A 24,020-nucleotide genomic window follows, 5' to 3' on the forward strand; every position below is an offset into this window, starting at 1 on the left:
GTCCAGCCCCTTCCCATGGGCTAGCCTTCACCTGACACCTCACTCTGCGGGTGCTCCTGCTGACCACAGTTGAAACACGCCCCTTCCTTTCCTGTTCTCCCCACAGGTTGGACTCTTTTCATAGAATCATAGAATATCAGGGTTGGAAGGGACCTCAGGAGGTCATCTAGTCCAACCCCCTACTCAAAGCAGTACCAATCCCCAGACAGATTTTTGCCCCAGATCCCTAAATGGCCCCCTCAGCGATTGAACTCTCAAACCTGGGTTTAGCAGGCCAATGCTCAAACCACTGAGCTATCCCTCCCCTTTCGGGCTTTCTTATTTTCCTGCCTTCTGGGTGAAGTTTCTCGTTCCTGTACAGGTAGGGGCAGTCTCCTTGTAGGCGTCCCCTTCGTCTGCAGGCATAGCACTGCTTTAGCCAGGCCTCCGATCTCCTGGCCCTGGTACCTCCCTTTCTATCTCGCTCCCTGAGGCCTCTACCAATTTCTTCCCACAGGAGCTAAAAAACCACGGCTGCTGTTCAGCCAGCTCTGTCAAATAGTTACACAGGTAGAACTGGGCCTATGCTGGGTCTCCAGCATCTGCCTCAGTAGGGCCTGCATCCGTCTCTGCTGTTTGTCAGTCCCCTTCTGCAGGGACGGCGACTCTGGAGTCCAGCCTGGGAGGCTGTAAGTGCCCTTTGTAGAAAGGAGAAATTCCACTAGCACAGAGGTCCCCAAACTGTGGGGCACGCCCCCTAGGGGGGTGCAGTGGGCTAGGCCAGCCCCTGTGGGGGGTGGGAATGGAGGACCATCCAGCCCCCAGCTCTGCTCCCGCCCCCAGCCTTGGCCCCTGGCCACAGCTCCGTCCATAAGTGCTGTAATTAGGAGTGCTGCCACATCCCCTGGCTTGACGTGGTTTCCATCACATACAGGGTTTACAGTTTGGTTCAATGGCTCTGAGCACCCCCACTATAAAAATTGTTCCAGCCCCCCTGGCTCCGTACCCAGACCCATCCCCAGCCTTGGCCCCTTTACCCCATCTGTGTGTATGTCCCTCCTCCCCCCGCCACCCCGAGCCGCAGCTCCACTCCTGGCCCTGACTCCAGGGGAAAGGGGGGGCGCAGGCAGGGGGTAGAGGGGCATGACCCTCAAAAGTTTGGGGACCACTGCACTAGGAATGGTAAGCTGTAGATATGGAACAAACCAGTCACTAGAGGGGGACACTTTATTGGTGTGTTACACTTATGTAGCATTGTTAATCTTCAAACGTCTAAACTGTGCAAACATCAGCTGATCCACCCAACAGCCCTGAGAGGTGGCTCAGTACTGAGAGCATAGGTGGCTACCCCACCTGATGGCCAAGGAGGAGGGATAGTCATTACATATGTACTAAGTAGTATTGCTGTTATAAAACTGCAGCCACAGGAGTGGGAGGGGGGCAAGAATGCATTTCCCGTGGCAGCTGGCTCCAGAGACGCTAACAAAAGGATTGAGGAATTCCTTAATTTTTTAAGGTAATTTTTAATACTTTTACATTCTTAAAATTGTGAACAATAAATAAGATGTGACTAGTCTCCGCCCCCCACCCGGTGCATATGCCAGCCACTCCTCCATCAGCACCTGTCTTCTACAGAAATAAATAACCTACCATGTACAGATTGCTCCATGGGCAGCGGCGGCTCCAGGCACCAGCGCTCCAAGTGCCTGCCTGGGCCGGCAGGCCGCAGCGGGCGGCCTGCCAGTCCCCGCCAGGTCGGCAGTCAGGCAGCCTTCGGGGGCATGCCTGCGGGAGGTCCGCCGGTCCTGCGAATTTGGCAGCAATTCGGCGGCGGGTACGCCGAAGCTGCGGGACCGGTGGACCTCCCGCAGGCAAGCCACCGAAGGCAGCCTGCCTGCCGTGCTTGGGGTGGCAAAAAAGCTAGAGCCGCCCCTGTCCATGGGGTGTGACTGTTGGTAGGCGACACACAGTCCAGCAGTGCCTAAAGAGAGCCCTGGGGCATTCCCGTGGTGGTTGCATTCCAGTGGGGGCTGGGGGTGAGGACCTGGGTGGCGAGGAGTTATCCATATTTAAGCCATATGTCAGCTACAGGAGAGAGGCTACAAAAGGCAGCACGGTTCAGTGGTCTGAACATGAGCCAGGGATTCCTGAGTTCTGATCCCACCTCTGTCGCTGACTTGATGCTTGGGCAAGGCCTGGGTGAGCCTGCTCCTGCCTCCCTTGAAATCAATGGGTGCAGATCCTTTGATAAAGATTCCCATTTAGGAACCTACAGAAGCTCCAGGCCCATCCCTTTTCTCTGACTTCTCCCTTGTGTCCCAGTTCAGGAGAAGGGGGCTAGCATTAGCCTGGGGAGGGGATGACCTCATTGGAATGTGGTAGCCTTGCCAATGGGAAACTCAGTTGGCATGTGTCAAGGTGTCTCCCGCTGCAGTAGCATAGCAGAAGACTGAGTGACAAGTGTGTCAAGGACATTATAACATGCAAAAGTTGTGTTGTGGCACGGAAACAAACCAATCTGTGTAGGAGCCCCGGGCTCCCTGTGTCAAGTCTGAGGGCTCTGTGCTGCTATCATGACTTGGGCTGTGGGCATGTGCCAGCATGGTGTTAGATCAAGCTATGTTGCACCTGCCCTCTTAATATGGAGGGGCATTACATACTGCCAGCTTAGCATGGTCTTAGGGGTGCCAGCCTTTAGTATCTGGATGTGCTTCATCTGCTGACCTCCTACATGTTAGGGTTGCTGTGCTGCTGAAGAGGCTGCCCTTTCTGGCTGGGGGATGCTCCATTTACCGACACCCCATCAGGACAGGTGCCTTCCAACGAGCAAAGTCTGACAACTCTGTAGACAACGAGAGCCCCCGTGGGCTCTAAACATCCTTAGGGCCTGGCATTCGCCTGCGTCCCCCAAACAAAGTGCTTGTCCCTCCCCTTCTGTCATGGCCACTAGCCAGGCAGGACTGCATAGAATGCACATTTTAGATCAAGTGGATGCTCTATGTCCATGCACTCAGCAGACAGCCATTGCCATAGGCTCAGTATTATGCAACACTCCCAGCTGACAGTCCACCATGTTTCCTCAAATGCCCAGAAACTATATGGGGGCCTTATGTCTCATCTGAAGGTCTTCCCTCTTCACTCAGGGACAGCAAAGCTCTCCACATTCACTTCCCCTTTGCAGAGTCCAAGTGTTGTCTAAAGCAAGGGTTCCTCTGTTCTGCGGCTGAGGCCCCTTCTTGGGGGGGTGGTTCTACTCTTTGACCTGTTTCCCCCATTTTCTGCCCCCCAAGTCAAAAGATCCAGCCACCAGCTAGACTTAGTTATGGTTCGCTGGTCTAGACTGCTGGAACCACTGCCTCTTTAGTGGATGGGATGGTTGTAAAGATGGGAGAGGCAGAGCGGGGCCCTATCTTTGGAAATCATTATGTGGGCAGCACTGGTTTCAGTGGATGGACACTGCTCTTCAGGAGGCCAGGGGACCTCTGGGAAGCTGTTTTTTCCATCAAAAGCATGGGAGACATGGGGGCGGATATCCATGCTCCTGAACCGGGGCCGGCAGAGGTGATTTGAGGTCCCTGTGCTGAATCCATTCTCCCTTCATTACTACTGACGAATGGGTAGTGGCAGAAGCAGAGCAAGAAGCAGAAGACTCCCGCAATGAGCATCTCTGGAATCCTACCATCCAACGAGGAGGAGACACAGGGAGAAGGCGAAGTTCCAGAGAGGTGGGGGGTCTTACCCAGTATTTAAAGTCACAGGAGGCTCTGCTGGCCTGTTGGGCAGGCCGCTGTTGCCCAGCTGCCTTAGCACTTCTGAAGAAGCCTCTTCTATGCGAGCAACTGACTGGAGGTGAGAGAGCCTCCCAGAGGGTCAGCTCGGGGCAGCAGGGACCAGCCGGCCAGCTGGAATCTCTAGGAGGTCTTGAAAGCTGAAGTCTCTTTCAAATCATTATTAGCAAAGGAGCCGCCTCACTGATAGCAGCGCCTCAGACAGCTCAGCTGCCCCCGCCCTCCTGATTACATCACTAGGCTTTCTGGCCCTCTTATTATCTGGATTCATGTCCTTATAGATAGGAGTAATTTTTTAATGAACAAAAAGGAGCTCTAGGGAGTGGCTGCTTCTCCAGGAGACGGCATGCCAGGGACTGGGTCTGGGGCCTTGCCTCTGAAATTACTTCATATCAGGGTACAGGGCAGGGAAGGGTATTTAAACATGAGACAAAGGAAAGGGCCAGGCCCTCTAAGAGTGGCCAAGCTCCTGGACAAGACCATGGCCCCGCTGCTCACCAGATGTCTGAGTACAATGCAGCCCTCTAGCGCTGTGGAGCAAGTTTCAAAGGGGAAAAGATGCCCCAATGTTAAAGTCTCTCCTTCAGAATCAGTCTTATAGCTACAGCCATGGCTGCTCTCGGATTTATTATGTGGAGCAAGTGGAACGATCCAGCATGCAGTGAGGTTAATCTGTGTGTCTGTTCCCTATGGCTACCCCACAACAGCTGTCAGCTCCTTGCCTCGGCTTTCTCAGATGCGATGGTCACAGTTCATTTCAGTCTCAGCTCTTTGTCCTGTAGGGCTCAGCAGGCTCCTGGCCTGTCTCAGATCATCTGTCTTGGGCTTTGTTGATTCACCGATGCTGGTTTTTGGGGGTCCCCCAAGTCTCTACAATCAACCACAAGAAGAGACCCCATCTGGCTGGCTGAGGAGGAGGAAGACGGCTGAGGCTCAGTTACGCTGAAGCCACTGCCCTTCCTTGCCTACTGCCTCTCATTCGAGTGGAAGGAGCTGCAGGCTCAGGACAGGGGTGGCAGGATGTGCAGAGCCCACGAGCGCTGTGCATAGCAGCTGGGAGGGGGATGAAGAGGGGTTGGTTTTTACACCTTATGGAACCTGTCACAGGTAGTTAGAGAGCAAAGCGCTATGTGGCTTCGCAGTCAGGCAGCGGCTAAGCCTTTGTCTGGTGGGAGTGGGCTGAGGAGGTTGAGAGTGAGAAGAGGTTATCAGTGAACGCACAGAACTCTGGGCAGGTGCCCAGTGGGATCATGGGTCTGCGTTTAAAGGGCTGTGGATACACCCGGTGTCTGTCTCACCGGGGAGGCCACAGGACAGGGAGCGCTGCATGGCCCGGCAGCTCAGCGGCCTGTCCTCAGTCCCTGGGATCTGAGAGCCTTGGGTGGCACTGGCTCTCCCGTCTGTGCAGAGCAGCACACTGGAGTCTGCTTCGCACTTGGTGGTGCGGCTGTAGTAGGGCTCCATGACGTGACGGAGCTCTAGGGGCACGCTGAGGGGCAGCAGCTCGGCTTTGATCACGGCACCCAGGTGGGCCTCAGAGGATGACGCCCGGAGGTTCTCTGACCGGCTCATCTTGATCAGCAGGTCTATGGTTTTATTCTCAGCATCCAGAAGGCAATTTGGCATCCCGTCCCCATCCCTGGCTTCGCTGGCTGCCAAGCACCTGCTTATGGCACCTTGCTCTTTGCACTGGAGCCTCTCGTCTTCTAGGTTGGCCTTGCAGGGTTCTTTCTTGGCCTGGTGGCCCATCTCAGGGCCCTCTTGGGACCTTTTCACCGAGAGGTCCAAAGGGCCTTCATGGGGCTTAGTGGCATTCTCCAGCGCCTGGTGGATGTGATAGAGCTCCCTTCGGATTTTGACCAGCTGTTCCCTCAGCTGCTTCTGCCCAGGGGTGTCTTCCTTTGCCAAGTCAGAGAGTTTCTTCTCCACTTCCTGGTACTCCTCCAGGGTTTTTGACAGGTCCCCGATGAGCACAGTTGTGGCCTCTGGGTCTGTTCTGCTGGTGGAAGTCCTGTGTACTTTGTTCTGCTTACATAGGGGGTGATCAGAGGCCGTAATCACAGGGGACAGAACATCAGAGCCACTGGTCTTCTCCTGGTCTTCATGCATGTAGGCATGAAATTCCATGTGCCAGTGGTCCAGGGACTTCGGGAGCTGGGTAGGGGTGGCTCTCAAACTACTGGAGAGAAAAGGAAAGGAGACAAAAACAGAAATAATAATTGGACAGGAGAGCCCATTTAAGTGATAATAAATCTACCACTGACTCGCTGCTTGGCCTTGGGCACATCACTTAGGCCAGCATTTCCAAAAGCGCCAGCTAATTTTGTGTGCTTCCATCTTCCAGTGCCCAACCTGAGACACCTGGGGCCTGATTTTGAGTGGTGCTGAGCACCCACAACTCTAGTTGAAGCCAGTGGAAGCTTCACATGACTTCACTTTAGTGGGAAGTCAACCATTCTATGAAAAAAATGTTCATAACAGCTAATGGGTGGTGTCTAAGGCCTCTCAGATATTGGAAGGGACAGCTCCAGCAGACTAATTTCTGCAGCCGTGCTGCCAGACTTTGGGATGGAACTCTGCTAAGCTGGACACTTTGCCCCGGGGCCAGCCAGAGGAAGCCACACCCCATGTATACTTGGGTTAGATGGAGGTGTGCCAATTAAAATGGCCCATCCTATGATGCAGACCTCTAGTAATTTCATGACCCAGTCACAAATCAGCATATGCCCTCTGCATACAGGTGGACTTGGGAGAAGACTGTGCAGGGAATAGGGAGAAAGATAAGAGGGATGGAGAATAATCTGTCCATAAGACATGGAAAATAACCAATCCACAAGACACAGAGAATATCCTATCCACAAGGTGTGCCCTAAAGGGGCAAGATAGGGGGCTTCTAACATTAACTGACTGGCATTTCAGAAAACATCAGTGATTGCAGAGGCCTCGGGCATGGGTACACCCCAGTATCTCCTGTTCTCTGCCTGTGGTTTAGTCTCCTGAGGGCTGGAATACTTTGCTCTAATTCTGGTTGTTGGGTTTGGTGGTGTTTGGTGGTCTATGATATACAGGAGGATAGACTAGATGATCTGATGTTCCCTTCTGGCCTTAAACTCTATGACTGCTCCCAGCTGCCCTAGGAAACTGAGACATCTTCCTCCTCACCAGCCTGGGTTGCCTGAATGGGCACTGGAGATGCTTGTCAGGATTGGGCACTGCTTCCGGCAGTGCAAAGGGACAAATAGAAACATGGATCACGTTCCCCACTTGTTCCTGCTTATTGTTTTCCTCAGAATACTTACCAAACCTGTCTGGCCCTCATTACTGTCTACCTGAGCATCACCCAATACTTGGTGAGTTATCCTCACAACACCTGGGAAGGCAGGGCAGGGCTGTCATCCCCACTGTATAGATGGGAAACGGAGGCACAGAGAGACTAAGGCCCAGACCCTCAAAGGTATTTAGGCTCCTAACTTCCACCTAAATACCTTTGAGGTTCTAGCCCTTAGTGAGTTGGCCAAGGTCAGCTTTGGGTCATTTTCCTCTTGGGGAGCCATTCGTAATTAAAAGGATGCCGCCAGCAGGATGGAGGAAGCAGGGGGTGACTTAGACTATGGAAATCTTTGTTGTCCAGGGTTGGAAAGGCTTTGGCTCTAAATTCCCCTGTATTTCTGATAGGCTTAAAACATTGACATGAGTTCATTGTTAGCCTGGCTTTGTTGACTGATCTGTAATCTGATTCATGTCAGTGATTGGCTGGCATTGGCTGTGGGGCAGAGGTCTTTGTGAGGTGGTGTTTTAGTGAGAAAAATGGAGGTTTTGGTTGGTAGCAGGACACATACTAATACAGTAAAAGCTGTTTTATCCAGCATGTTGGGGGAAAGAGGAGTGCCGGTAAGTGAGTTTGGGTGCGGGAGGGGGTGCAGGGGTGGGGGGTGGGGCGTGGGAGGATGTGCAGGGTGTGGGCTCTGGGAGGGAGTCTGGGTGCAGGAGGGGGCTCAGGGCAGTGGGTTCGGGCATGTGGGGTGCCAGAACTGGGGGACGCTCACCTCAGGCAACCTGTCCCGGCTGCTTCTAGGCAGACCCCCGCAGCTCCCATTGGCCAAAGTTCCAAGGCAATGGGAGCTGCAGATCTAGAGGTCAGGGCGGGGCAGGGGTAGAGCGCAGAGCCGCCTGCCGCGCCTCCGCCTAGGAGCAACCAGGAGCTGCTTGTGGGAAGCTGCCAAGGTGAGCGGCCCCCGGATCGGCACCCCGCACCCTTTCCCATGCCCCAACCCGCTGCCCCGAGCCCCCTCCCACACCCAAACTCCCTCCCAGAGCCTGCGCCCTGAACCTCCTCCGTCACCCCAACCCTCTGCCAGCCCCGCACCAACCAGACTATAAACTGGAATTTCAATGAAGATCAGAAATGCTGGTTTATAGAGCTTTCCGATTGGTGAAGTGCCAGATAAAACAGCTTTTACTGTGTTTAGCACTTATCTATTTAGCACCTTCCATGTTGCCAGATCTCATGATTCTATTGTGATTTTACAATAGTTCAGCTACCCTTATAGCATACAGCTCCTGGAGCCACGTGATTAGATGTGGATTTCAGCTTTCACTATAAAAAGAAAGTAAGTTTCTAGTTCTCTGGTAAAAGCTTGAAAATGGGACCCCTAAAGGCTCCAAAACCAGAAGGCAGGTGAAAAGAGCACAAATTGATTCTCTTTTAAAATTGCAGGGTTTTTAAAGCCAATCTCATGATATTGTTGGGCCTGACTTTTGAATGCTTGGGGTCAGTAATGCTGCATTGTACAAATACTAGTCATTAGTTCCATTTTACAGATGGGGAAAGCGAGGCACCCAGGGGGCAAAGTGACTTGCCCAAAGCTACACACCAAGGGCCTGATTTTCTGCAGTGCATACACAGCACCACTTGGGAAGCTATGAGTGCTCAGCATTCTGGAAAATTAGGTCCCAGGTCAGTGGCAAACAGGGGAGGGTCTAGCTTTTTTGCCGCCCCAAGCACGGCAGGCAGGCTGCCTTCAGCGGCGTGCCTGCGGGAGGTCCCTGATCCCACGGCTTCAGAGTATCGCCGCCGAATTGCCGCCGAATCTGTGGGACCGGCGGACCTCCTGCAAGCATGCCGCCGAAGGCCGCCTGACTGCCGCCCTCACAGGGACTGGAGCTTGGAGCACTGGTGCCTGGAGCCTCCGCTGGTGGCAAAGCTGGGATGGGAGTCCAGGTATTCTTAGCACTTAGCTGTGTGCTCAGTCCACTACCCTACATGGCTGTCTTTGTCATAACAAAGCGAGCCCCTGTTTTAATAAATCTGGAGCCAAAGGCTCAAGCCTTCATTCAGTGTTGACTCAGGTACTCAGGCAAAGTCCACAGGAATTTGCCTGCATCGGGACTGAATAACAACTGAGCGAGAGCCTTGGGATTTGGCCCACTGTTAGGTTCTACAGAGAGAGAGGAAGAACTGCTTGAGTTGCTAATATCCTAATGGCAGCTGCAGACTCCAGGTTCCAACAAGGCCAAAGGAACTATAAGAGTTGGAGAAAACCCACTGATGCCACAGAGAGACCCCACTGGCAGGTGAGTCTGCCATGTCCTGACGGTGATCTGCCTTTTTCGTGCAGGACTCAGTTTTAAGAGGCAAGTGATTAAAACAATGATTGGGAAAGGACAGGGAGGGGATGCATAAGCCTTCCTTCATCGTTCATGGAAAGTCTGATGGGATATTAGATAAGGAGACTGACTGTATCCTACCTGGTTTGGTAGCCTAATTTTCCAGGCATTAGTGTTTCAGATCCCATGGACTCAAGTCCACTCCCAGTGAACTTCCTCTTCAAGGAGCTGGCTGAGGAGCCAGTGTTCTCTAAGCAAGTGACCACTGGTAACTCCGCCTTCCTGATGCTATTGGGGAGAAGGGCCCCATCTTTTATCCCCGCAAGGTTCTGGTAGATGTTGGACGCTGGCTTTTTGCAGAGGCTGTTGATGCCCAAGGCCGAGTTGCTTTCCTTTTCTTGGGCCAGCCATTTCTCCTCTTCCTCCTCGACCAGCATGGCTTTATGGCTGAGGTCAGGAGATGGCTCCTCCCTGACACCTTTCGCCCAAGGAAGACTAGCCTTCAGCACTGGCACCTTCAGCAGCCCCGCCTTTGGTGGCTCATTAGGGGTTTTGGCTTGGGTAGCAGCGGGCATGGCAGACCCTGCCGGTGCCTGGGCCTCTGCTTTGCCTGACACCGTCTTGCTTTCTGCTGAGCTGAAGGTGTGTTCAAAGAGCAGGGGGTAGTAGAATCGTGGGAGGAAGGCCGATCGCTCAGGGGTCTGGAGGGGCTGGAAGTGCGCAGAGTGCGGGTGCATCAGCTGGGTGGTGGAGGCCAGGAAGGGCAGCTGGGCCAGCTGGGGGTGTGGCGTGGTGCTATTGGCCATGCTGGGACCGAGATAGGAGAAGAGGCCGGGGTTCAGTGGGTAGTTGATACCCAGCAATGAGAGGTTGAGGCCCTGAGGTTCATGGTAGTCGCTGTAGGCTGGAGGGGGATAGCAGGGGATGATGTTGCCTTCAGCACATGGTGAGGAGACTTCAGTGGTGCCCCTTCTTTGCCCATTGGCGACCAGCTTCCACTGCTCCATGAGGACCCCGCCACTCCCCAGGCATTTTTTCGGCCCCTTGCAATGCTTTGGCTTGGCTTCTAACTCTGGAGGAGCCATTTCCTTGCCCTTCGTCGCGTGGTTCTTCAGGGAGAAAACATCTGTGATGACGAAGTCAGGCTCAGCCTCTTTGCAAGGCTTGTCCCTCTTGTTCTTGAACCTGAAGAGCAGGGAGTCTGGCTCGGCTGGGTCACCAGGGCAACCCGTCTCCTTCACTTTCTCCTTCTTCTCTCCTGCGTCCATCTCCCTCAGCAGCCCAGTGACGACTTCCTCCTCCTCTTGGAACTGGCTGGCATCTGCGGTCATCCCTTCTGAAGGCAGGGCTTCAGCCGCTGCCGCCACCTTGTCACCTTCGCTGTCCCCATCCGTGGCCTGCTTGGGATTAGCCATGCCTCCGGCTGCAGCCGTGGAGTCACAGGCCTCTTGCTCGTGTCTCCTCCCACGGAGCCGGGAAGCCTCCGTGGCCTGCAGGAGACGGAGCTCAGGGTGCAGCAAGTTCCCCTTCTTGTAGGGCCAATCGGACTCGATGAGCAGAGAAAGCGAGTTCTTGCACAGGCTATACTTCATGTGGTTATACAGGTGGGACTTCTCCATGCACGTGAAAGGGCACTGGAAGCACTTGTAGTTGTAAGGCTTCCCCCATGGCCTCGGGATGTAATGGGGCTTCTTAGGCTTACGTTCCTTGTGCTTGTAGACCGATGTCAGCTTGCAGTTCACTTCGTCCTTCGACATGGCTGCGGGGGTGGACGTGGTGTGAGCAGCACCCAGCAGGTTGGTTCTGGATGTTAAAGGTCACGGCCCGGAACCGTTACACATCCTGCAAGAGGACAACACAGCAAAAGTCAGAGCTAATTTACCGCTGTGGTCTGTCCAGATGAGATAATTCTGCTCTGGAGAGCTCGGGGTTATGTACAGCATGTGTCAGGCCATTCCCATTCCCAGCCTCTGAGCTGCATTGCAGCAGGGACCACTATGGTGGACTCTGGTGTGATTAGAGGACCAACTAAAGCAGCCATATTGCCACGCTAGCCCTGCAAAAGATGCTGGCTCAAACTCATCTCTGGGGCAGCTCCATTGAATTCAACAGAGGATGGATTTGGCCTAGTTGCCTTAATGCTGCTTGCATGGACTCAGAGGTAAAATCGACATGAAAACTATTTTGTTGAGCTGAATATAGATTAGCAACACATTGCTCCGTGCTGTAATACTAGGGTGACCAGATGTCCCGATTTTATAGGGACAGTCCTGATATTTGGGGCTTTGTCTTATATGGGCACCTATTACCCCCCACCCCCGTTCAGATTTTTCAAACTTGCTGTCTGGTTACCCTATGTAACACAATACACATTTGTGTGACAGCACAATGGGATTTGTCAAGTTTCAGAATGGCAGAAATATATACACTGTAGCCATGAGTGCCTGAAGCCCTTGAAATTTTGGTTGAAAAATGTAAAGTGATTTCTCAAACAGTATCAGCAAATAGCACATGTACCATTTGCATGTACAAAAGCACATCTGCACACACGTCATAACATAAGATCAGCCATACTGGGTCAGACCAATGGTCCATCTAGCCCAGTGTCCTGTCTCTGACAGTGGCCAGTGCCAGATGCTTCAGAGGGAATGAACAGAACAAGGCAATTTCGAGTGATCCATCCGCTGTCATCCAGTCCCAGCATCTGGCAGTTGGAGGCTTAAGGACACCCAGAGCATGGGGTTGCATCCCTAATCATCTTGTCTAATAGCTATGGACCTATTCTCCATGAACTTATCTAATTCTTTTTTGAACCCAGTTATACTTTTGGCCTTCATGACATCCCATGCTAATGAGTTCCACAGGTTGACTGTGCGTTAAACCTGCTGTCTTAATTTCATGGGGTGACACCTAGCTCTCGTGTTATATATCAGGGGTCGGCAACCTACGGCATGTGTGCCAAACACAGCACGCGAGCTGATTTTGAGTGGCACGCTACCTGCCCGGTGAGAGGAGGAGGAGGGGGGGGCGGAGGGGCCGGAAAGCGGCACGCTGGGGGAAGAAGCAGGGGAGGAGGGAAGCTTGGCTGCTGCAGGACCAAGCTTCTGCCTCCTGCCTCCGCAGGGGAGAGCGGGGGGGGGGGGGGTCCCGGCCCCCTGCCCCACTCAGCCCCCCAGCCCACCGCTGTCCCCTGCGGGGGTAGGAGGCAGAAACTTGGTCCTGCGGCAGCCAAGCTTCCCTCCTCCCCCGCTTCTTCCCACAGTGTGGTGCTTTCCGGTCCCTCCTCCTCCCCCTCCCTCTCCCTGCCGGTAATGGCCCTTGCGAGGGGGATGGGGAGTAGAGCCGAGCTGAGCCGAGGGGCAGCGTGCTCGCTGCTCCGTAGAGCAGGCAGCGAGAGGTAGGGACGGGCCATGGGGAAGATTGGGCACACCACTTCTGAAAGGTTGTCTATCCCTGTGTTATATGAAGGCGTCAGTAACACTTCCCTATTCACTTTCTCCACACCACTCACGATTTTATACACCTCTGTCAAGTCAGGGATTAGATGGGCAGTTACCTGACTGGCATGCACAATGTAGTTTGACATGCACAGAGGCAATATTGCAGTGGCAAGTGTACAGGCCACTTCTGAAAATGGTATCCTTTAAAGTCAAATTCACTGATTTCAATTTCACACTTTACTGAAACCCCAATGGAGAGTCATGTTTCTATCTGCATTCCCCTGTCCCTGATTACCCTGGTATCTTTGTGCAAACCCCAGTTAGCTCTCCTGGTGGCTGTACTCTTGAGATCAAGCTTCAGCTGACTTACAGACAAACCTATAGTCACCCTGTCTTCCTCTTTCAGGCCAGTGAGTTTGGCATCTTATCAGCTTAGAAGCCAGGAGTTTGTGAGAAATAAAAGCATATAAAGAAACGCACAGTTTAGTGAAAGTCCTATTCCCTTCTATTTCCACAGGCTCTGCAAACTCCAGTGTGGTTTCACTGTCAGCCTCTGAGCTGTCTGGCCTTCCCTATTGTTGAGGTTTTGTGCAGTATGCTTTTCTTCCATGCATACCAGAAAATAAAACCCTTAGAGCGACTCAAGTCCCCTTTTCAAATAGCAGCAGATCTATCTATCTTAGATACCTACTTGGTCTGACCTGAGCACCTCCCAATCAATTACATAGCTATCCTCACAACACCCCTTGTGACTACTAGCCCCTTTAACAGATGGGGAGCTAAGACACAGAGAGGCTGAGTGATGTGGTCTGCCTTCACTAATAGGGTTGTCATCTTTGGTTGGATGAATTCCTAGAGGTTTCATCACATGACATAATCTTTAATTACAGATTAATCTTTAATTTCTGGAGACTCCAGGACAATCCTGGAGGGTTTGCAGCCCTAAGGGCTGGATTGAAGGCACCACCTCATTTTACAGAGGATACCAAACAGTCACCAGCTGGTGGCAGCTGCCACTCCCTACTGACTCGGCCTGGCTGCCACGTTGGAACCATGGCCTAAATCTGCAAAAGTGACTAGAGATTTTGTACCTTAATGGGGGCTGACTTTCAGAGAGCTGAGCACCCGCCCTCTGATGCCCAAAATGGTGGCCACCCCAAATCAGTAGTCACTTATGGAACCATAGGCCACAGAAGCCATACTCTCCCTATGTCTCATTGCCAGCCCCGGAGCCATCCAGTCCCTTCTGGGAGTCAATGCAATATTTTGCCCTCCATTAACAAAAGAAAACCCTTGCGGTGATTCTGGGGAAAGGGACTGTTCTTCTGCAATGTGAAGACAGAAAACAAGTACTCCTCATGAAACCAATCTGTTTAATTTCTAGGGGTCCAATCCTGCCCTGGGATTCACATAAGAGGCTCCTACTGACATGAATGGGAGCTGTCCATGCAGATCCAAGGGCAGATTTGACCCCACGGTTGTGCAGAGGGAGGCAGAGCCCTTCTGGCAGGAGCAGCTGCCTTCCTACCTGCAGCTACAGCCTGTGGGATCTGACAGGCTCCTGGAGTCTGTTTGACATTAACTCAGGGACACCTGTGTGCATGCTGCCAGCTCTGCAAATGGGAGAAAACAGCCCTGGGAAGGAGGAGGAGGAGCAGGGGATCTTGGAAGCGGCTTCTCCAGGTTGCCACTGACACGGGCAGCCAGAGCCATTAGGCGAAGCAATCTGCTCAGCTCCTGTTGGCTGGAAATTCAGGAGCCCTCCAGGGGGAATGGGAAAAGGTTTTGCAGAAGGAAACCTGCCCCCTCCAAAGTGGCATTGTGACTCCCATGCAAACCTTCTCCCCTGGTCAGGATCTGTCTGCAGACAACCTCACCCCCCCGCCCCTGCCATACCACTCAAGTCAAGCTGTTGCACCTGGGCCCTTCTATTAAGGAGCTTGCAAGCAATACTGGAAGCCTTGGGGGCCTGCTTTACAGAGTGTACTGAGTACGTGTCCTCAGAGAATCAGGCCCCTTTAAGGGCCATCAGGGGAACTGTGGCTCCATGACTTGTTCCTCAGTGCCAAGGACATTTAAAGATGAGTCCTTATGAATAATCATTAGTATTAACAATTGCTGCTCACCAATGTAATACCTTTCAGGTGAAGTTTCAACACAGGAGGGTGTTCTCCCCCCCGGGAAACAGAGGCAGAGGTGATATAGTGTATTAATAACAATGATACTCTGCTCCCAGCACCTTCCACAGTGGATCTCCAAGCACTTTACAAAGGAGAGTATCATCGCTCCATTATCAACACGAGAAAACTGAGGCAGAGAGAGTGGCAGTAACTTGTGGAAGGTCACATGGGGAGTCAGTAGCAAAGACAGGAATAGACTCCATTGAGGTGATTCATGCCTCCCCTGGCTGCTCTGCACCTCCATCCTGTGTCTTCTGTACAGAGAGGAGATGCGGTGCTGAATCTGCCCACACCTTTTCTAGTGCCCTGCTCGAATCGCTAGCCCACGCTAGCACCTCACAGGAAGGTGAGTCACACTGACTCCTTCTGGGACATGACGGTCATTTCCATAGCCACCAGTTGCGATGGCCCAGAGGACTGGGACTCCAGGGGAGAAATGGGCAATGGGAGCAGATGGACCCATAGCAAAGAAAGCTCCTGTTTTCAACAGTCTTAAGGCTCAAGCACAGACATCGCTGTCTGGAAAATCTGGCTCTGTTCCTGGCTCCGCCACTGTTTCTCCTTGGGACTTTGGGCAAGTCCCTTCCCCCTTTTTATGCATTAACTTCTCCACCTGTCAAATGGGGATAATAATACTCTTGATCTAGTTCTCAGAGGAGCAGGAAGGGGTTAACTCAAGTTAACTAAAGCACTTGACTGCCTCTGATAGAAAATGCTATGGAAGTGCAGTACTGCACATATCTTTGGTCGGAAGAAGAATAGCCAAAGAATGAAGGAAGAGAAACCTAGACAATATAACAACAGTCCAAGCTTTCTGGGAGGTGACAGTAGTGCTTAACCTCTCAGTGCAAAGATACCTTTCTGCCCATACCCTGTCTTTATAATTCCAAACATGATGGACAGCTGAGGATAGTCACAGTGTTATAAAGAGCAATGGCTGAGGGGTCAGAAATCTGAGTGAGGGAAGCATCATTCAGATTTCTCTGAACTATCTAGCCCTCTTCAGTCTGGGTTGGAAGCCGTGCAAGGAGGCACAGCGAAGGCACCCTGTTTTGGCTTCCATCTTTGCTTACACTTCGAATCATAGAAGCACATGGCTGAATTGTGCCCCACAAGAGGCAGGCAACCAGCTGCACCACTGCTGGAGTAGGTGAGGTGCTTCAGAAACACCCCTCTGAATGACAGCTGTTCCCTGGCTTCCTCTTGGCTCCACGGGTGGGCATAGTAATTTACAGCAGACCTACACCATCAGCTCAGCTGTGCTGGCCAGCAAGTAAAAGAAGGTGAAGCCAACGTTCTGCCCATTCTCTGCCCACTTCCCCTCCCTTCTCCGCACCAGCTTACTCCTACCTGCCCTGACCCAGTAGTATAAAGGAGGGGTCAAGTGACACTCTAGCCCAGCGGCTCTCAAACTTCATTGCACCGTGACCCCCTTCTGACAATAAAAATTACTATACAACCCTAGGATCGGGGACAGAAGCCTGAGCCTGCCCAAGCCCCACCGCCCTGGGAGGGGGGTCAAAGCCAAAGCCGAAGGGCTTCATCCCTGGGTTGGGGGCCTATAACCTGAGCCCTACCACCCAAGGCTGAAGCCGAAGCCTGAGCCCTGGGTGGTGGGGCTTGGTCTTGGTCCTTGGGCAGTGGGGCTCGGGCTTCGACTTTGGACCCAGGCCCCAGCCAGTCTAACGCCAGCCCTGGAGACCCCATTAAAATTGGTTCGCAACCCACTTTGGGGTCCCGGCCCATAGTTTGAGAACCGCTGCTCTGGCCCATAGACATTAGAGACAGGAACGACTGCTTAGGTCATCTGGTTTGTCTCTCTTAGAGATTTATTCCCTATTAGAACTCACTGGGGATTTGTCCAGCCCAATGTTAAACTTCCAAAGTGATGAGGTTCCCACCGCCCCTTTTAGGAACCTGTGTAACACCCAACTAGGTTCTCAGATTAGATGGGTGCGATATAAGAATCTGAACAGACTACAGCTCACTGCCTGGATACTCTGATACCCAGCCTACATTTTATAGCATTGGGTTATTTGCAGTGTGACCTCATGAGCTAGAAGGGGGCAATACATTGTGATGAAAGATGGGATCATGACAAGCAAGGAGATGTTACACATAGAGTTCTGCTGCCCAGTCTCCGCACTCATTAACTGTTATAAAAACATATTCTCTTATGACCCAATCCTTCCAGGTGAGTGGAAGGACAAGCTGACTACAATCAATAGAGTGCTCACTACCTAGGCCCTGACTCAGGAAAGCCCTTAAGTTAACATAAAGCACATTTAATTGGCCATACAAAATGAGCCCTACAGTCAACTTAATGGCATTTCTCTGTCTGTCTATAACTTTTGAATGCTGCATCTAATCAATAGCAACATTTTAGAGAATATTCTAGGCATCAAATTAACCCTATTTTGGTGAAAATCAGAAAAGTGCAAAAGTCTGATTTCCACTAAATTCACCATTTGGTACTCAGGACAGAGGGGTGAAGCGGTGACCTCAAGGTTGGGTTTAATATTAGGTTTAGGGGGCCCCTCCATCCCCGCCTCTTTGGCTGGGCCCCTCACCCTCCAACTTTGGTCAGAACCCTATCAATTGTGGTGAAAAGCCGAAACCCAGATTGACCATTTGGTCACAGAATTGATGAGCTGTTGGCAAGGGAGAACTGATGGACCCTTGTGTAGGCAAAACTGAAGGGGGCTAGAACTGATTCATTGCTGGGCATGGGCAGATGTGGGGGTTAGAGAACTGCAGCAGGAGGCAAAACCACCTTCATAAATGTGGGAGCATCACCAACATTGTCACATGCACACGGGAGAGAGAAAACAATTGAAAGACTAAAAAAACAATACAGCTATTTTTAAAAGCATGATTTCTGGGATCTTGACTTATGCTTTTTGCACCTTTGGGGTTGGCAATCCTGAGAGTGGCCCTAGAGAGTGGGATGAGGGGACTCTCTCTGAGGAAGGAAATGCTGCAGGGAACACTGATTTTCCTCCTCTCCCTCTGTTGCTGCCAGGACTTCCATGGGGGCAAAAAAGCATTCTGTATGTTTGCAAAAAATCAACTAACTGGAGGATCACACACTTTGTTGCTTAGGAAGGCCAAGCTGTGCACCCAGTGGGGCAGCCCTCTCCCACAACATAGCCAGGGCTGGATCCCTTGCCCCTCCACTCTGATCACAGACCCTGCCCTCCATCTACCCATTGGCTGCAGACTGCAGTAAGGGCGGGGTCACAGGCCCCGCCTCTTTGGGCCAGGGATGCCGTGGCCATTCTTGCCCTGCTTGTTGGTGCGGTTAGGTGTGTAGGGCCCCATGAGGGTGCTGGAGCCGGTGAGTGGCTGGGACCTGCCTGGTGTGGGGAAGTGGGGTCCCTTTGGACCCCAGCTGGCTCCAGTCCCCACTAGGGTTGCCAACTTTGTAATCACACAAAACTGAACACCCTTGCCCTGTGGCTCTGCCCCTTCTCTGAGGTCCTGCCCCCACTCCATCCCCTCTCCCTTTATTGCTTACTCTCCCCCACCCTCACTTAGTCACTCATTTTCACTGGGCTGGGGTAGGGGGTTGGGGTTCGGGAGGGGGTGAGGTCCCCAGCTAAGGGTGCAGGCTCTGGGGTGGAGCCAGGAATGAGGGATTTGGGATGCAGAAGGGGGTTCATGGCTGGGATAGGGGGGGTGGGATGTAGGAGGGGGTGCAGGCTCCAGGAGGGAGTTAGGGTGCGAAAGGGGATTCCATCCTGGGGCAGAGGGTTGGGGTGCAGGAGGGGGTTCAGGGTGCTGGCTCCGGCCAGGTGGCGCTTACCTCAGGCGGCTCCCAGTCTGTGTCGCAGCAGGGCTAAGGCAGGCTCCCTGCCTGCCCTGACTCTGTGCTGCTGCCGGAAGCGGCCGGCATGTCCGGCTCCTAGGTGGAGGGGTCAGAGGGCTCTGCACACTGCCCGCACCTGCAGGTGCTGCCCCCACAGCTCCCATTGGCCAATGGGAGCTCCGGAGCCGGCACTCGGGGCAGGGGCAGCACGTGAGCCCCCGTGGCTGCCCTTGCACCTAGGAGCCGGACATGCCGGTCGGTTCTCGGGGCCGCGCAGAGCTAGGGCAGGCAGGGAGCCTGCCTTATCCTGGTGCACTGCCGACTGGATTTTTAGCGGCCCAGTCATTGGTGCTGACTGGAGCTGCCAGGGTCCCTTTTCAACCGAGCATTCCAGTCGAAAACCGAACACCTGGCAACCCTAGTCCCCGTCTGCCCCGCACCCACAGGGCTGCCCAGAGGGCCCTGCGCACTCACTGGCTCCAGGCTCCGGGACTCTCCTGCGGGGCTGGGCCAGGAAACACTGCCCTGCGCATCATGGACACAAGTCATAAACGGAGGGGCGGGGGGGGGGGGGGGAACTGCGCTTTAAGGATTTCCTGCTTCACTCCTGGGTCCAGCCCGATCCCCGGGAGTGGGGAGAGCGAAGACTGGTTGGCTCCAGGCCCAGCCCTTGGCAGTCTCCCAGCCCAGCCCTGTCACATGGGCTGGGGGTAGAGGAGAGTGGGAAAGAGAGTAAAAAATGGGAGGGGAGGGAGATAGAGAGAAACAGACATTGCAGGGGGAGGGGGGAGAGATCAGAGGGCTCAAGAGCTGCTGGCCCAGCTCTCGAAGTGTCTGGGCAAAGCAGACAGGGTTGAATGAGGATGAGGCAGGAGAGAGGCGTCACTCAGGATGTAGGATGAGGCAGTGATGCCTTCATTAGTCTGGCAGGGGACCAGAGTCACACTGGTTGTAGGGGTTGAGATAGTGACCTAAAGCAGGAATAGGGTTAGTTACCCCCCTCAGCCGGGCACCTCGCACCCAACTCCAGCTCAGCCTCCCTCAACCAAGACCAGAGCCGGCGCTAGGCATAAGCAGACTAAGCAATTGCTTAGGGCCCCGAGCAGTTCAAGTGGGCCCCCATTCACTTTTTATTATAAGAACTTACCTGTTTTAGTTGGGGGAGGAGAGGGGAAGGACTTCCAGGGGCCTGGATTTAGTATCCAGACTTACAATTTTGTTTTTTTCTAGCCATTTTCTTTGTCAGTAAAAGTATTACTCAGTATTACTCACAGTTTTTAATTGCATTTTAGGCCTGGTATGTGCTAGAAACCCTGAGAGATATGGCAACATTTGTAGGTGGCTGAAAACATACAGAATGCATTTTGCAAGACAGTTAGTAGCTTTGATTTGAAGGAACAAAAATGTTAAATTATATTGGCTAGAGCCACAGTTTCCAAAGTCAAAATTGCCAAAAGATTACAGAGAGAGATAAGGAGAGATTTGCTTTCTGGATTTCGCATGTGCAAAGCCCCAAGGATTTTCACAATGGTATTCAAGCAGTCAGCTAATTTTGGCATCAGATTTGCACGTGCAAGTGTCTGGGCCTTGCACATCCAGAATTGCAGGGGGAAAAATTCCCAACTAACATTAAAAAATAAAATGCATCCAAGCTGCATTGATTGTTATGGGGCTGTGATTCTAATATGATCTCAGGATTCTTGTAACTTGCTGAGATTTATATTGTCAGCAGAGAATGTTGATTATAATAGCAGCTTTATAGTTTGCAGTTAGAAATCTGCAGGGCCGGCTCCAGGCACCAGCTTGCCAAGCAGGTGCTTGGGGCGGCCACTCTGGAGAGGGGCGGCACGTCCAGCTATTCGGCGGCAATTTGGCGGACGGTCCCTCACTCCCACTCGGAGTGAAGGACCTCCCGCCGAATTGTCGCCGCAGATCGCCATCGCAGCTTTTTTTTTTTTTTTTTTTTTGCGCCGCTTGGGGCGACAAAAACCCTGGAGCCGGCCCTGGAAACCGGGGCCTTATTCTGCTCTCAGTAACACCCATGTAGGTATTGAGTATCTGTATTGATTTAAATGGAGTTCCTCTGGAATGACACCCTTGTTCTTGAGATCACAATCAGGTCATGTGGATGAGTGTGTGTGTATACATATATATATGTGGCAAGACTCTGCCTTCAGTTACACCCATGAAGAATGACAGGTTTATCTATACACACACTTTGTACACATACTCCATATTGCTGGGATTTTCAAGCATAAGGGATTTTGGGCTCCCAATCTCTAAAGTATTTGAACACTTAAATCCCTCACAGATTCCTTGGAAAAGCCCACCCTTACAGGTGCACAGAATGGGTCCAATTCTCCTCTCCCTCATCCCAGTATTGTAACTCCACTGCTCAGGGGCATTACTCCTGATTTACGTGGGTGGCAGACTCAAGGCCATGTGTTAACACCGACAGGTCTATTCATGTTTCCCCTGCCAAAAAGCTTGAGATAGATTTTGTCCTCTTCTAGGGCAAGAAAAGCTGACTCAAGTGCTGGTGGTGCTGAAAGCTGGGAGTCTCAGCCCTGCTGGAGTACACAGTGTGTTTGCAGGTCAGTTGCACAAACATTTGCTGTTTATATGCCAGAGGCGGCAGCAAAAATATTTGCTGGGAGACTGGAACTGGTTGTTCCATTTCTGTGCACTTGATTCCTCCTTCTTCCATGCTGCCTGAAAAATGCCTTTCTCCCTCCTGCCCCATTAAGAGGGACAGCAGGACTGTTTTCTGAAGGGCTCGCTGGTTTGATACAGGAGAGAGGCAGGGGCTTACATGCAAACACAACACACCCCTCTTTGAACTGATCCTGCCACTTCTACCCTCCTCAAAGCAGCAAAGAGAGAGAGAGAGCAAAAGGCAGAAACACTGAGAAAAGAGACCGAGGAAGAGGGAAAGAGTGAGAAACAGAGCATGTGAGTGAGAGAAGGAAAAAATACACAGATGGAGAGATGAAGTCAAAGAGAGACAACGAGCTTTGGATCAGGCCCATGGAGAAGAGGGACAGGTGTTTGTGCTCCTGGTTTCGGAGCAATTCTTGCACTAGCAGATCTTCTTGGTCTGCTGAATTTCTCTACCTGCCACAATACATTATTTCCACTGGGCTATCAGACGAGGCGTTATGGGGATATGCCTGGGGGGCAGGAACACAGCAGGGACTTTGCACCTGTGCCTGGGAATTATAGCATCTCTGCACCCTCCATCAGAAGCAGCCTCGAGAAATCAACGAAGAAGGGAGGGAAGAAGAGGGACAAGGGCCAGGTCAGCAAGAGGGACTGCAGCAGGAAGGGAAGGAGAGAGAGTGGAGAACAGAGAGAGAGAAGGAGGGAGAGAGAGAGAGAATGGCATAGCAAGAGCAGGACAATAAAAGTGGGAAGTGAAAGAGAGAAGGAGTCGGAGAGAGAATAACTGTCAGAGGTACCATTAAACAATCCAAAAGACACAATACACAGGCCAGAGTGTGAGCCCTGTGCTCTCAGGGGTGAGTAGTTATGCAAGGATAGTGCTCCCGAGTCCCTATTTTGGTAACGGTTCGCCAGTATGAGGAAGGGGTTCCCAACCTGGCCCTCAGCAAAAGCCCCTCTTTGCTTTCTAACCACAGCAGGTTTTGTTTCCAGTGACCTCCCTGGAATTTGTCCGATCAGTTTGCCTCATTCCCAGCCTTGCTCTTGTCCTGCGCCCAGACTGGTCCAGTCCTGCTTCCATACTGGTTTCCTGTCTATAGCTCTGCCCCCTGGCTTTGGTTCCTGACTCTGGCTCTGTCCCCTGGCTCCTGCTCCAACCATTAGGCATGATTGCCCAGCTCCCCCTTGTGACAGTAGTGTATTTAAGGACGCTGTTGTCTGGAGGACCCCTGCCTTAATCACTGCTGAAGATGGTTGGTGTATAGTGAATGAGGCAGGGGATTGCACAGAACAGATGGTTGTGTGTGTAGAGCTGGTTGGAAAATGGGAGGGGGGTTCACACAGAAATCTTTAACAACAAATTTCATTTTTGTCAAAAATTTCCATGGAAAATTTAAATTTTTTTGGTGAAATTTCAAAAACTAAGTTTCCAGCCTAAACCCAAAAACTTTCAGCCAAAAGCTATTCAGAAATGCCATGACAGTGCCTCATGGGCGATGTACTTAGATTGCCTCATGCACCCATTCTCCTCTAAGGTCTTTGTTCCCTGGCCAGACTACATCTCCCATGATGCACCATGGTCTCCCTCTCTTGTCAGATCCGAATTTCAGATCCCAATCCCAGATCTATTACTTGAGCCCTTCCCTTGTGACTCTCTGCTTCTCCCACCTCATTCTAGATTGAAGCTGTGATGTTCAATATATGATGCCTGAATCATTTGCTTGGGATGCCTCAAACCTGAGCTTAGGCTCTTAGGGGATCTGGAACATTATGATCTACAAGCCCTGGAGTGGAATAGTCCCAGCACTGCAATACTCCAATCAGCTACCAGGTGTCATTGATGCTTCATCAGCTATAGTGTCTCTTTAGTGGTTAAACCCCCTAAACCCTCCCCCAGGACTCCTAAAGAATGAGGTCTGCAACTGGATCCCAACTAGCTGCCGAAAGCTTTGACCAGCTGTTTTGTTGCAGGTTCCTCCCACCTGCCCTGGTGAGACTTGCCATTTTCCTTGGAGGTTAGAATGGTAGCAATTGCATCATATGTATTCTACTGAAAAGCACCCAAATCTTTATGGGGGACAGGTACCCACTCAAGACATTTTATTTTCAGGTCTAGCCAAATCATGCAATAAGAGCAGAGAGTTATGAGCCTAGCTCTCACATAGTGATTTTCATCAGTAGATCTGACAGCACTTTACTAAGGAGGTCAAGTATCATTATTCTCATTTTACAGGTAGGGAAACTGAGGCACAGGGGACTGAAGTGATTGTCCAAGGTCACCTAGCAGCCAGGTCAAGTCAGGAATAGAACCCATGTCTCCTATGCCCAGGGGCAGTGCTCTATCCACTAGGAAACACTGCCTCACAATGATGCATTCCCACAGGATTCTGGGAATGTCCTCAGAGAGCTAAATGAGCTGGATAAAACACCCATAGTTTATCAGATGCTTTGCACTAGTGCATAAGGAACAGGGGCCTGGGCACTAGGACTCCTGGGTTCTACTCCTGTCTCGGCCATTGACTTACTATGTTACTTGGGGGAAGTCACTTAACTTCTC

General features: G+C 52.1%; 1 protein-coding gene across 1 annotated transcript in view; it reads right to left on the reverse strand.

The window, feature by feature from the left end:
• Positions 1 to 1,313: 1,313 nt before the first annotated feature.
• Positions 1,314 to 24,020, reverse strand: part of PRR35 (proline rich 35) — a 62,853-nt gene continuing 40,146 nt past the window's right edge. Inside the window, exons 3-4 of the mRNA XM_065559798.1 lie at positions 9,516 to 11,216; positions 1,314 to 5,946 (exon numbers count right to left, since the gene is read on the reverse strand). Of these exons, the coding sequence (XP_065415870.1) occupies positions 5,016 to 5,946; positions 9,516 to 11,131 (2,547 nt within the window). The 5' untranslated portion in view covers positions 11,132 to 11,216 and the 3' untranslated portion in view covers positions 1,314 to 5,015. The remainder of the gene's footprint in view (positions 5,947 to 9,515; positions 11,217 to 24,020) is intronic.

This window comes from Chrysemys picta, chromosome 10 (genome assembly GCF_011386835.1).
Source record: "Chrysemys picta bellii isolate R12L10 chromosome 10, ASM1138683v2, whole genome shotgun sequence".
NCBI lineage: Eukaryota > Metazoa > Chordata > Testudines > Emydidae > Chrysemys > Chrysemys picta.